The sequence below is a fragment of the Nanorana parkeri genome, unplaced genomic scaffold (assembly GCF_000935625.1).
Source record: "Nanorana parkeri isolate BGI_ZX_2015 unplaced genomic scaffold, ASM93562v1 scaffold525, whole genome shotgun sequence".
NCBI classification, from domain to species: domain Eukaryota; kingdom Metazoa; phylum Chordata; class Amphibia; order Anura; family Dicroglossidae; genus Nanorana; species Nanorana parkeri.
This window is the reverse complement of record NW_017306793.1, coordinates 477,046-490,312: the sequence shown is the minus strand read 5'-3', so window position 1 is coordinate 490,312 and position 13,267 is coordinate 477,046. Positions and strand designations below refer to the sequence as shown.

General features: G+C 42.0%; 1 protein-coding gene across 1 annotated transcript in view; it reads right to left on the bottom strand.

Moving 5' to 3' along the window:
* Nucleotides 1-2,529: 2,529 nt before the first annotated feature.
* The window catches only part of MMP28 (matrix metallopeptidase 28), a 48,607-nt gene continuing 37,869 nt past the window's right edge, over nt 2,530-13,267 (bottom strand). Inside the window, exons 6-8 of the mRNA XM_018561456.1 lie at nt 11,700-11,843; nt 9,304-9,471; nt 2,530-2,932 (exon numbers count right to left, since the gene is read on the bottom strand). Coding sequence (XP_018416958.1) covers nt 2,559-2,932; nt 9,304-9,471; nt 11,700-11,843 — 686 coding nt within the window. The 3' untranslated portion in view covers nt 2,530-2,558. The remainder of the gene's footprint in view (nt 2,933-9,303; nt 9,472-11,699; nt 11,844-13,267) is intronic.

The window sequence follows — 13,267 nt, the reverse complement described above, 5'->3', positions numbered from 1 at the left end:
ACTCAGAATATAATGCCCATCATATATCTTAGGTATTGGGATCGGTTTTCTAACCTGCATTCCTCCATAAGTGATTACCAGTGGGCATCTTCCAGCCACCACAAACATAAGACTCTTGCCTGATCCAGCAGATACAATGACCAGCTTGTTCTTGTGAGGAAGAAAACTAAAGAATAAGCAAAGAATTTCCTTTTGCGACTGTACTTTTTAAGATTCAGGAAGAAAAAAAATTGCATTCAGTAGAGCATATTCACCAAAACCATAGGTAAATTGCAGATTTGATGTGATTTCAAGTAAAGTGGAAAGCATCCTTGTGAGAATTTATTTTCTGTGGCAAATAAAAGTGGAGCAGAGTTGCAGGCCGCATCAGTCATTACCTACATTATTATCTACTGTACCTAAGTCTCTTATTTCATGAGAAAGCAAGGAGCTAAAAATATAATAGCTATACTGCTATTCATGTTGTTCCTGTGAATGCAGGTAGGGTGTGTTTGGCCTAAAATTGGACAAACACATTTCAGCTTTAAATTTTTAAGTTTCAATTATAAGACATAATTGTACAAACTGATGGTGATTGTATGTAAAAATATTAAGAACCCCAGGCACAAATTATATTAGCCAACCAGCTCTTAGACCGGTCCCTGGAGGGTCTTTCCACTTCTGCTACAGCGGTCTAAGGATCCTCATGTCATCATGTCCACTGCAGCGGAGGAGCAGACAGGCTGGAGGGGTCGCTGCCAGCACTGAGGATCGGGTGAGTATCTTTTTTTTTACCCTAGGCAAAAACGAGTATCTAACCCTTGCAGTGCAGGAGTAGCCCCACCGCAAGGGTTAATCAAATTGGTGCCTGGAGTTCTTCTTTAAAGTGCATCTACATCCAAATATTAAATATATTGCAGCTTACCAGTGCTTAGCTGTGGTTTCTTTCATTTGTTTTTTCTTATTTTATCTTTTCCTGGTAATCTTCCAAATAGCACACTTCCTGTCTTGTAGAAATATTTACTCCTTCACTGTATTTATAGAGGGAACCATGGCTGTCACCCAGGCTAGGCTACAAAAATGTCTGCCTTTGTTCATCTCCATAACACAGAGCATGAGGAGATTAGTAATTTACAGAAGAAATATAACATTGTTTTTGCTTTTAGTAAAGCTGACGGAAGTGCCAAAGACCTAATTTCAGGCAAGAGCAACAGGTCTTTTCTGTACTTGCTGAAAATGTTCTTAGGCTCAAAAAGAAACTAGTACAGCCACCTCCCCTATGGACTGGTAAGCTGCAATATATGACATTTTTGTTCACAGGTTTAGTTATGCTGTAAGATTCTGAATTTACAGTTCCACTCATTGCTATAGACGACATTATTGATGCCTTGTGAGACACCATAGGCTGACAGCCCAGAAACAGGGAGCATATCGAAAATCCGGCACGGATTTCCGGATATTGTGACAAAAAGTATCCTAGCACACTACAAAATGTTTACAAAGTTTGTAAAATGACGGTTCATATGTGCCAATGACATCAACCTAACAGAGTGTAAAAGACAGATGGTCTGTCTCTATGGAAAGATGTGGTTAATGCCTGGTCCAGCACTGAAAGGTCTGGTTTGAAAGGTGACCTGGCTAGATGGATGCCTGAGAGAAAGTAGGGTCTGTATGGAGTCAGGCTGAAGGTCTAAGCAGAGCAAAAATTATCCAGGGGGCTAAAGGTTTTCAGTTGTTTTGTACAATGCTGAGAACCCCTGCATGGGAAAAGCAGTGTGTTAACTAACCTCTGTTGTTGAAGAAATGTGGGCGGAAAGCCTTTAACCTCAACTTTGGCAACGTAAATGGGTTGAGTGCTTGAAGCTCTACTCTTAAAGCAAAAAGTGATGCAGGTGCCATAGGCAATGGCCATTAAATATTTTATTGAAGAACCTTGTGTAAAATTAAAAGGAACCTGGGGAGCCTTTCAATAGCAGACTTGACAAAATATTAGGAGCCCACGAACTGCCCCTTTGCCAGCTGCCATCTCCCCCTTCCCACTGGGGTTTCTTACCCTGTGTTAACAGGGTTTCCTGTGGTCTAAAGAAAGCTCACCACATAAAGTATGTATGATATGGCTATTGTATGGTTTATTGTAACACACCTTTTGACTTATATATGATAAAAATGGAGATTGTAAGGGATGAATTGTAAACTATGAAGACTTAATGAGCTAAACAAGATAGCTGCTCTGTAAAAAATATATGTACTCACCTGATTAAAGTATTCCATAATTACAAATATTATTTCCAATCCAGTTTCCAGAATATACATTTACCATTTTACATTATGGATAGTTGGAGACCATGGTGCTTGAAAGTTCTCAGCACAGCATTATACTTTTTTTTTTTACACAAAAGACGATAATAGTACTTTTCTGTGACACCTTTTTAGGTATTAGAAGCTAACAAAATGAATAAACAAAATATACTTCTTTCAGCTCTGATCGCATGGGTTTTTTTTTATAAAAGTAAATAAAATTTTCAATAGCAAATTCATTAATTACAAAGATAATATTTAACATTTATTGCATTAAGACGTCAAGAAGTTTGACAGTTAAGCCAAGATAAGTCTTGAACCCACTTCCCAGAAGCAGTTACTCTCAGAGTGTCCGGGTCAAATATCCAGAATTTTTCACCTTTAAAAAAATAGACTATGCCATTTGGATGAGTCAGTGCTGCATTAGCACTGGGTGGAACGCCTTTCCAATCCTGTATGCTGCGGGGATAGTAAGGCTCCACCGTCATGGATTCCTCATTAATCACATAGTACTTTTCTCCTTTGAAAACGACTAAATGTCCAAGTGGCTGAAAATATAGAGCTGTGTCAGGATGTCGTGGGAAACCATTTTCGCTACACTTTTGAGGAAAACCAGCCTCTAGTATAGAACCTTTGTATCTCCAGCATCTCCCACCTGCAAAACAAAAAAAGTGGGAAGGTAAAAGGCTATACTCTGCACAAAAGTGCCCTAGTTATGTACTGTACCTACATTGATAATGTATTAAAGGGATGTCACCATGAAGAAAAATACCTGCCACTGAAGCCTCACATAGAAGAAGCAATTCTCTCACAGGTAGCATACTAGCACCCAGGCAGGGGTCTAACTACAGATCATGGGGCCCTATAGAACATTTTTAATGGGGCCCCCTGGCCACCTCCGTACTGTCACTGAGGTTAACAAAGAATGACCAAACCAAGGACAAGTAGCAGGCGAACTGTCAGCATAGTCAGTAAACTATTATGAACCAGTGCTGTGGATAGACTTTATCAGGGAGGAGGGGACAATGAACTTTTAACCATAATTTTCCAGCTAACCACTCTTACCTCAGTAGCTTCACCCCAACAGAAGCTTAGTTGTAGATGAGATGTAAAGGGTTGGCAGAGCATAAGAAATAAATGTAAAGGTAAATATAGGCAGCTATGGGTGTGGAATTAAAGTAAACCTGTTGTTTTCATCTGCATGGGTGATATTATTCTCCTTGATACCATAAGATTTAACCACTTCTTGGCATTCAGCTCATTTGTAGAACTTTTAGATCAAAGGTGTCCCTGGTGAGATGTTTGTCAGTAAGTTAATTCTCTCAGTAGTAAAAGATTAAAATTATCCATATAACTGTAGCCAGGCTTTGGGCCTTTAAATATATGCATGTCCCTAACAAGTAGTAAATGTACTTTAAAAACAAGCCCTCACTGACTTCTGTAACTGAATGTACTCTGATCTCTACCATTCTTGTGAAGCTGTCCCGTGTTTACATTAGAGATTAAAAGGCTAACAGACTGCCAACTCACTGCTGGAAGGGGCAGCAGGGGGAGATACACTTCTAAAAATGAAAGTGCTTCTGCAGCAAACTTTGAATTACTCCACAGTGCCTGTAGCTACAGAGGTCAGTGAGGTCTTGCTTTGAACCTAATTTACTGCATATTAATATGTAAATATTTGGATATCCATGATTCAGGCACAGTTCTACTTTAAATAACCCAGGCAGTATAGTTCTTACATGATGCAGTTTTTGCATGCTGTGACCACAAACCTGCCCTTATACAAAATAGCTTGCTTGAAAATCAGCCCTCAGCTAAGAGGAATGATTTCTAGCTTTCGGTGCAGGCATTACAGCTTAGAATCTAGAAAATAAATATCCAGCATACATAGTCTGGTTTTATACCATTTTTGAAGTCAGTTTTATCCCACCTGCAGTTTACCTTACAGTAAACATACTTTTATGTAGGAGTGAAAAGAATCACGGGATCACTCAGCAATCCTTGTAGCTATTAGCTGTAACAATAAACACATGCCTTATTTTTCTTCTGTTACCACTGATGTAATCTTGACATGAATAGCGTAACTGGAGAAAATCTACCTATTTGACAGCTCAGACAGCAGGCAGTAAGCAGCCCGAGTACAAGCATTCAGCAGCTGTGCTAATTTTATGCTAGAGGCAAAACAGCCTGGTTATTAGTTCCTGGTGACTGCAACAACGGCCTAATTTTCTCAGGACAAGTAATGTTGCTAATTAGCTCTAGTTTCCTTGACATTTTTTGTTTTGCTCACTGTGTGACAGCACTCCTTACACTGCGAGTGGCCAAAGTGTTTGGTATGGTCAGTGGTGTATTTAGGTTTTGTGCTTCTCTAGGCAAAACTACACCCGGGCATACCTCCGATCTAAATTTTTTTTGTTTAAAACATTTTGCATAACATGTTAGAAGCTGGATACAACGAGCGTCTATTGAAATAGTAACAGGCACACACTGTATCACTTCTGCCAACATCGGAAAGAGGAGGCTGCTAAGATTGAAAACAGATTGTATAGAAGATTGTAAGGTGTATGGTGATCTCTACAGATAGTATAGAAATGTATTGGTATCAGTGGAAACATATGTGAGAAGTAGAAATTGCTCATCTCTCCCAGAGCTTCCATGAGCCCCTAAGGAAGAAAGGCCGCCTCATGCTGACCATCATTGCCAGCTTCCATTCCTTTCTAAATAGAAGGAGGCCATATGACATCTCCCATATAAAAATACACAGCACACTGCTCTGCCTGCACTCATTCCATGTCATTCACATATGTGGCAGACTCAGTACTGTGCTCACCCTCTCTCGAATCCACTTACCTCAAGGTGACCCCTCTATACAGCGCTCCCTCCAAGTGTCCCTATGTGCAGAGCAGAGCAGTCATATATGTCAGGGTCCCACCGGCTGACCATAACTCCCGCCGCCCCCTCCCATCACTGTGTGTCACTTCCTCCGAACACAGAGCCGCCTCTTCCCTCACTACAGCATCGCCTTTGTGCGCGGCTGCTACCCCCACATTGCTGGATTCCCCCCTCTCCACAGGCAGGCTGTGTGTGTGACACAGAGCTTTTAGAAACATGCTGTCAGATGTCCATAGTTTGGGGGCGGCATTTTTACCGCCCCCCAGGAAAGTGCCTTCCTAGGCAAACCCCTTGTTTGCCTTGCGGTAAATACGTCCGTGGGTATGGTGTAATGCTGTCAAGAAATACTTGTGTATGTTCAGAAAAAATAATGTGGTTAAGAACAGAGTCTCAACATTGCGTACCATGGAATGCTGATGGTGGGAACTGCCCTTGGAAATATCCCTGGCTTTGACTCCTGTTCAAGTTTACAAAAAAAACCTGTCTTTGCTATTGAATGTTACATTCAATTTAAAGGCATCAGTTGATAAAGTTGGTCAAGTTAATCACTTTTTATTATGCTGCACTTTGTCTTACCTCGCTGCCAAATCTGGCCTGTTTTTTCCTTTAACCTCCCTGGCGGTATGATTATTTTTTTTTTCTTTCCTTTTTTGCTCTGTTTTTTTTTTAACTTTAAAACTTCCCGCCGCTTCCGCCCCCCTGCAACGCTCGCAAGGGACGGAACCCGGAAGACGCATGCCGGCATAGGCGGGAGGACACAGCGGGGATCGCGGACAAGGTAAGAGACGCAACGCTGTATTCCCGAGTCTGGCTCGGGGTTACCGCTTATGGTACAGAAAATTAACCCCGAGCCAGACTCGGGAAAACCGCCAGCGAGGTTAATATGTAGGGCTGGCTTCACACTTATGCACTGTGTTAGCGCACAGTAAAATATGCAATGTATACATTGTGGTGCCATTCATTTAGACATCTTTTCTTCTGATTTCATGTCTTTGCAACTCATTTTATATGAATGGGTTGCTCTAAAGCAACACGTTAACAAGCAAAATACTGCGCGTTAAGTGATGCAGCACAAAGAAATGTAGTAAGTGTAAAGGGGCCTTGTAAGGCTTTGATGATGATGTGAAAAACAAACTGGCAAAAAGATAACTAATCTAGTCTTTACTGTAGAGGGAACCTTCGAGTATAGCACCTATTGAGTTAATAACATGGAACAAGCATTAAGATGGAAGTTCACTGGCTTCTTGCTTGCTCCAGGTCAATTAAGTAGTGAAGGCAGGGTCATGGCAACAACCATGTGGCTTACACCTTTAGAAAAGAGTCAGCAATGACAGCTCTCATAGTTCGGTCCTTACAGGTTTACATTAAAGAGAATTATAGCCAAACCATTGGGTCGCAGAAATACATTTACTAATGTACTTCTGTGACCCAAAGTCAGCATATAGCGGGCCACTGCCTGCTATATGCTAACAGCGCACAGCCGCACTGCAGCTGGGAAAGATCTGGATAATATTGTCGGGATCTGTCCCATTGCCTCATTGACAGTTGGCTCTGCCTCTCTAGACCCAGTTCCAGCTGTGCCCGCCACCTCTCCTGTCTGGAGGAATAGAGAGGGTGATGATTACTAATTATTACTCTCTGCAGGGAGAAGTCGTGAGCTTAGCAATCAGCTAAGCTAGTGATCACTCAGTTCTCGATCTATAGAGCCAGTGTTTGACAGCGGCAGTGTCACATGCAGGCTCAAACTACTGGGAAGAATACATTTTACTTTCCCAATAGTTCTCCTCTAAGAGCTTGGGTTTTCAGATGAAATCCAGACACACAAATTAATACACATGTAAACATTTTGACCTGTCAAAAATGTGTGACTCTTTTCAGCCACATTTGTACATCTCAATGTCACAGTGTAGAGCCTGGAGATTTACACATATTCCTGTTCCAGTTAAAGCGAATCTTTCCTTATACTTAGTAAAAAAACAAGTTTTATTTACCGAACGCACTGTAAGTAGCATTTTCTTACTTTCCCCTACTGCCTTGATCCCCTGCCAAAGTCCTTGTTTTCACTTATAATTTATAATCCCCACGTTATGGCATACATTTCAAACGTGCAATAAATAAAGTTGTCGTGCCAACACCAAATTACCAATATGCAGAACTCTGCACCGCGCTTAGTTCTGAATACTGTTCAAGTTTCAGCCTAGTCGTATCTTACACATCCCAAGGGTAGTGAATCAGTGTGGCTGGAGAGCAAGAGAAACATAAGTAAAGGGTGCTTTCACAGCCTCCTGCAATGCAAACCTGTTACTTAGCCCAGGGAAGTGGTGGCAGTCACTGTTCTCTGCAGGGAGAAGACCGCAAGCTATCAGCGGTAACACGATGGGGTAGCTCTTGTCTATAGAGCCGGTGTGTGACAGCTGCAGTGTCCACACAATTGCTCTAAGTATTGGGAAGAGTATATTTCACTCTCCCAATACTTCACCTTTAAATACATATTTGCAAATGCCCCTGTACAACTATATATCATAGCATTTTGTATTAAAATTGTATTAATCTTCTCAATTTTACCTGGTGATGCTGCCAGTCACAGGACTGTATATGGGGCTTCCTGTTGTCATAAAGGTAACACCACCACTGCTGCATTCAAGGCAGTGGGTTAACATTGTCACCCTTCTGGGGCACTCCAACTTTAAGAATACAAGAAGCTATGCCAATGTGCAACATGCTGGTGGTCTACCATTGGGAATGCACGTCATCTTGCCAATCAGTCTAGACACACCTAATGCACTGTCACCTTCCCATTGCAACAAATAATACCGAGCAGCCAGAGGGATTAATCAGCTTCAACTCTCTGCCTGTACTGGAAAGTGCACAAAGGCTGCTGGGAGCTAATGTCCAGGAATCAGGGACCAGGACTCAGCAGAGATGTCAGTGGAAGTGACAAGATGCTCCAGCTTAATACCCACCCACAGCCATTGCCATTCATAAGCCATAAAAACAGGAGGCAGCCACTGACTAACTAGTGCATATAATGTATTTTGGGGATTCATTTCTGTAACTTTGGGAGATACAGAATGCTTATTATTAGGGATGCACTGATATATATCGGCCGAAAATTGCACTTTTGGCTAAATGCCGAAAGTGCCATTTTCCTGCCGATACATCGGCGCATCCGTGCTTTCTTTCCTCCCCGCTGGGCGCTGCTCTGTGTCCCAGGGGAGGAGTGAAACAGTGATAGCTGACTGTGCGCTGCGGGGGGAGAGCGCAGTGAGCTGCCGGCGTCTCTCCTCCCACACCACTTAGCCTCCTATCACAGTCCGGCAGAGCGGTGTGTGGGTGGAGACAGCCCACGCTGTGACAGGAGGCTGAACTCTCCTCCCTGCACCGCTCGCTCAGACTCCGGTGACAGCATGTCAGAGAGGAGAGCGGGTACAAACACTCAGCGATCAGTGATCGCTGAGTGTTTGTAGATAATTGAGGACATGGTATGGTTACTACAGTATATCCTCAACTATGAATGAATGGGAGTGATCTACATCACCCCCATTCATTCATAATTGTAGTTATAGTAAACACAAAATGTCCTCATGTTATCAATGAACAGGAACACTCATAGAGGATTCCTGTTCATTGATAACAGGGGATACAGAAAAAGAGATTGAGAACTTTGTGTCCTCAATCTTTTTCTATTTTAAAAGTGAAATATCAGGAGCCTGTTTAGACCCCTAATATTACCCCAAAGCCCCTAAAAGTAAAGTAAAAAAATAAAAAATGAATAAAAATAAATATAAAAAATTAAAAAGTTTATAAAAAAATAAATAAAAAATGAAATATATTTTTTTTAAATTTAAATTAAAAAAATTTCGGTTTCAGCCTGACAATTTTTTTAAATTTCGGTTTTGGTTTTGAGATTTCCATTTTGGTGCACTTCTATTTATTATACAGAAATACTACACCCTGCTTTTTTTAGCAAGTCAAGATTTACATCTACTTAAAAATTCAAAAAATGCCACAGTCCAAGTGGTGTTGAAAGTAACTGGCCCAGGTATATCTCATTATTAGGGTATCTGGAAATTAATAAAAATATTGCCAGCCCTAAAATATACGACTGCTGACCTGCAGTCTTCATCATCTCACCTTTAAAAAAGTAGAATTTTCCATCTGATCCTGACACTGCTGCAGCTTCAACAAATGCCGGTAGTCTCTTCCACCTCTGCTGTGTGAGCTGTGGCTCTGAGACATTCCCATCCAGAGTCACCATCCAGTAGTGTCGGCCTTTGAAGATGTACAATGTTTGTTTCAAGTCTGCATAGCCAGAAAAGATAATGTCAGTTGTAGTGAAGCTCATGTCTATTGAAAACACAATATTAAAGTATTAATCTATACAGAAGACTCAGTTAAACATTAGGGCTGATTCTCACTATTGATGTGTTGGTATCACATGTTGTACATGCATTTTGGGAGGCATTAATTTAAAGTGGGTCCCCGACACATGCCAACAGAGTAAACAAGTTATGTGCTGTGGCGAACTTCATTGGCACATTGTTAGGCACATTGTTAGGCACATTTTTGGTCTGTGATGAAAAACTTGCAGTAGGGCTGCCCCACTGCAAGGGTTAAAACTGCAAAGAACCTGTACCATGTTTCACAGTTGACTGCAGACATTCATCCTTGTACTATGTTCCAGGCCTTCAAGAAACAAACTGCGTTTAATTACAGTCAAATATTTCATATCTAAAATCATCAGTGCAGAGCATCTGCTGCCAATTTTCATTTTTTTCCGCACACCAATCGTTGTGTTTTTGTACATAGGCGAGTTGCTTGGCCTTGTTTTTACATTGGAGGTATGGCTTTTAGACACAAGTCTTCCTGAAGACCACTTCTGGCCAGACCTTTCTGGACTGTGGATAGGTGTTCTAAGGTCCTACTGGTTGCTGCCATGTCTGAACTGATAGTGCCACTGGAGATCTTCTGATTGTGAAGGGTAGGAAGCCTGATGTTTCTTTCATCTGCTTCACTAAGTTTCCTTGGCTGACCACTGTAGTTCTGCCCTTAATGATGCCAGTTCATGTTCTTCTTTAGAGAACCTTGCACATCATGTCTGGGAAAACCCCTCTTCATTCAAATTTCTGCATGTGAGAGACCTTGTTGAGTAAGATTTTTTTTTACACCAAACTGTCTTCAGCGACCTGAGCTTGTTAGTAGAGCAGTATCATTCCTCCTACACAGCTCATTCCTTTAGATTAAAGGAGAACTATGGGGTCAGTGTTTTTCCCCATAGTTCTCCTTGGGGTAACGGGAGGACACAAACTAGTGTCCTCCCGTCACCCTAAGCTCAGTATACCGCGAGCTGTAGCTCGCGGTATACTGAGCTTAGGGTGACGGGAGGACACTAGTTTGTGTCCTCCCGTTACCCCAAGGAGAACTATGGGGAAAAACACTGACCCCATAGTTCTCCTTGGGGTAACGGGAGGACACAAACTAGTGTCCTCCCGTCACCCTAAGCTCAGTATACCGCGAGCTGTAGCTCGCGGTATACTGAGCTTAGGGTGACGGGAGGACACTAGTTTGTGTCCTCCCGTTACCCCAAGGAGAACTATGGGGAAAAACACTGACCCCATAGTTCTCCTTTAAGGGCTCATACAACTGTACAACTCAATGACAGAATGCAGCTGCACGCTGCTATACGCCGACCTGAACTTGCACAACCTTGCAGAAATGGATGCATGACACTGGATGCAGTCCTGTCATTGAGTTGTACAGGTGGCTGTATGCACCAGCTGTCAATCCCGGGTGCAAGTTTCTGAACGGACGTGCAGGGCCGATTTATTCAATGGGCAAAGTGAGCATTAGCCCAGGGGCCACTGTCACATCTAAGGTCCACAAACAAGAGGGGACATTTTCCTTAGTTCCTTATGGCAGTGTGTGGCCCTTACCTTACAGACAGAAGGGAGTGACTTCCAGAGCCTTGAATCGGCATTGCATGCTAGTGATTGTATATGACTGAGGCTCAGTTATATACAATTACTAGAATTTCTAGAGAATCACTGCACCTCCACTAATGACAGCTTATGCTGTTAGTACTTCAGGAGCAGGCTTGTTCACAGTAGTAAAGATTCAGCAATGACTCAAATAATCATTACTGCAATCAGTAAACTGCAATCTGTAAGTTCTAAACACCATTAAACTTTGAAAACATGATCTATTGTATTGTTCAGGCGTTTATAAACATTGGTGTTCATTTATAAAATTAATGAAATAGCACCAGATTCCTGGCATGTTCTGAAATTTGATTGGTTGCTAATGCAACAAAGATACTTTCCTTACCACTTCTAACAGAGTCCTTTCCATATACATTTATAGCAAATAAATGATTATTTAGTTTAGTGCTTAATTTTTTTTCAGCTGGCCTCTTTGACATACTAACACTGTGCATAATGTACTGTCTCATGGATGTTACCGCATGCCTCTAGTCCTGTTTAATGCTCTATTATAAGAATGAAATCTCTGTTTATAATTGGTGACGTTCTTACCCCAAGTGACAGCGTCAAATATGGACTGGCAGTAATATGGTTTGACTGCACCATCTGTGACTCCTTTCTTTTCTTCACTCCAGTCTTCAAACATGGCAAACTGTTTTCCTGGAAGCTGCACCAATCTGCCACTTGAGGGCGACCCTGTTATACAATCACAATGACAATCATAAAGCCAAACTTCCTTGTTAAATCAGAGACATTTTTATTACTTTGCTCAAGAATGGCCACTAACTACACCTTAACAGTAAATATGTTCTAATTCACAAAAAAGGTCCAGCTTAGATCTATGCCTGTTTTTCCATCCATCTGCATATTTCTCTTTTTTTTTCTCTTATTTATAATGTATTTCAAATGTCAATTCTTATTGTTGTTGATATTATTATTGTGTAGGGTTGCCGGTTATAGATAACAGGCCTTATTGGGTTTCACCTCTGAACAACAGTGGTAAGTAGCATGTAGGTTTGCCCTGCTACAAATTATAATTCCACATTTAGAAGAAGCAGATGAGTCTTTTAATTATTAAAAAAAGAAGAGGTGAAATTGTTGTATGTGGGCTTTCAGATCTACACATCTCCTAGGGCCAGTACAAGGTGGAGGTGTTGGGGTTTCTCTCCTGGCTACTTTCTATATTTGTTTATATCATTATAGAGAATAACATCTTTTGTATCACTTGCCCCTCCCTTTTAGAGTGTAAACTCTCACGGGCAGGAGCCCTCCTAACCATCTTGTCTTGAATGATTTTATTGTAAGTATTGTAACTTAATGTCTTCCTTATACTGTAAAGCACTGCACAAACTGTTAGCGCTATATAACTCCTGTATTATAATAATAATAATAATAACACAGGAGGAATACAATACCACCTACTTCAGGAGCTGGATTACTCTACAGTAGGTAGGGCAGAGCTGGGAAATGTGATGGGGAGATGTCAAAGACTGGAGCCCCCAGGGCCAACAGAAACGATTCAACAGGTAATTCAGGCTTTGTAGCATCCACCAATAACTGATGTGTTAGGTTTAGCCAGACTAGGTTGTATATGTACACCTGACCCTCAGCAGAATGCAAAGCATGGAATAAAAAAAGAACATGTGCTGATTTCCAGTATGCTGGGAAAAATACATCAGGTGTGTGTGTGGTTTTTTTTTTTATCTGTAGATGCATGGGGGGGCCCACAGAAAATAAATGTATCCATTCGATGCAAAGCACCTCACCATGGCAAAAGAAAATGTTAATGCACGTGTTAGGCCTCGCTCGCACCATCCTCCCGATTGTGGCCGGAATGTACTGCATCGCGTTGCGGCTGGCTCAGTTTGTTGTGGGGCGGGAGGGGGCGTGGCGATGCATTGAAGTTAATGGTATCGCAGTCACGCCCTCCAGGCCGCAATGCAATCGGCCGCACGGGAACCCAAGGCCCCTCATACCTGCGTTCCGGTCAGAAAAAATGCTGCAAGCAGGCATTCATGTGCCTTGCGTTCCCGTGCGGCTGATCGCATTGCGACCGGAGGGAGTGGCTGCGGTGCCATTCACTTCAATGCACCGCCCCCCCCCCTCCCGCCCAGGGCCTC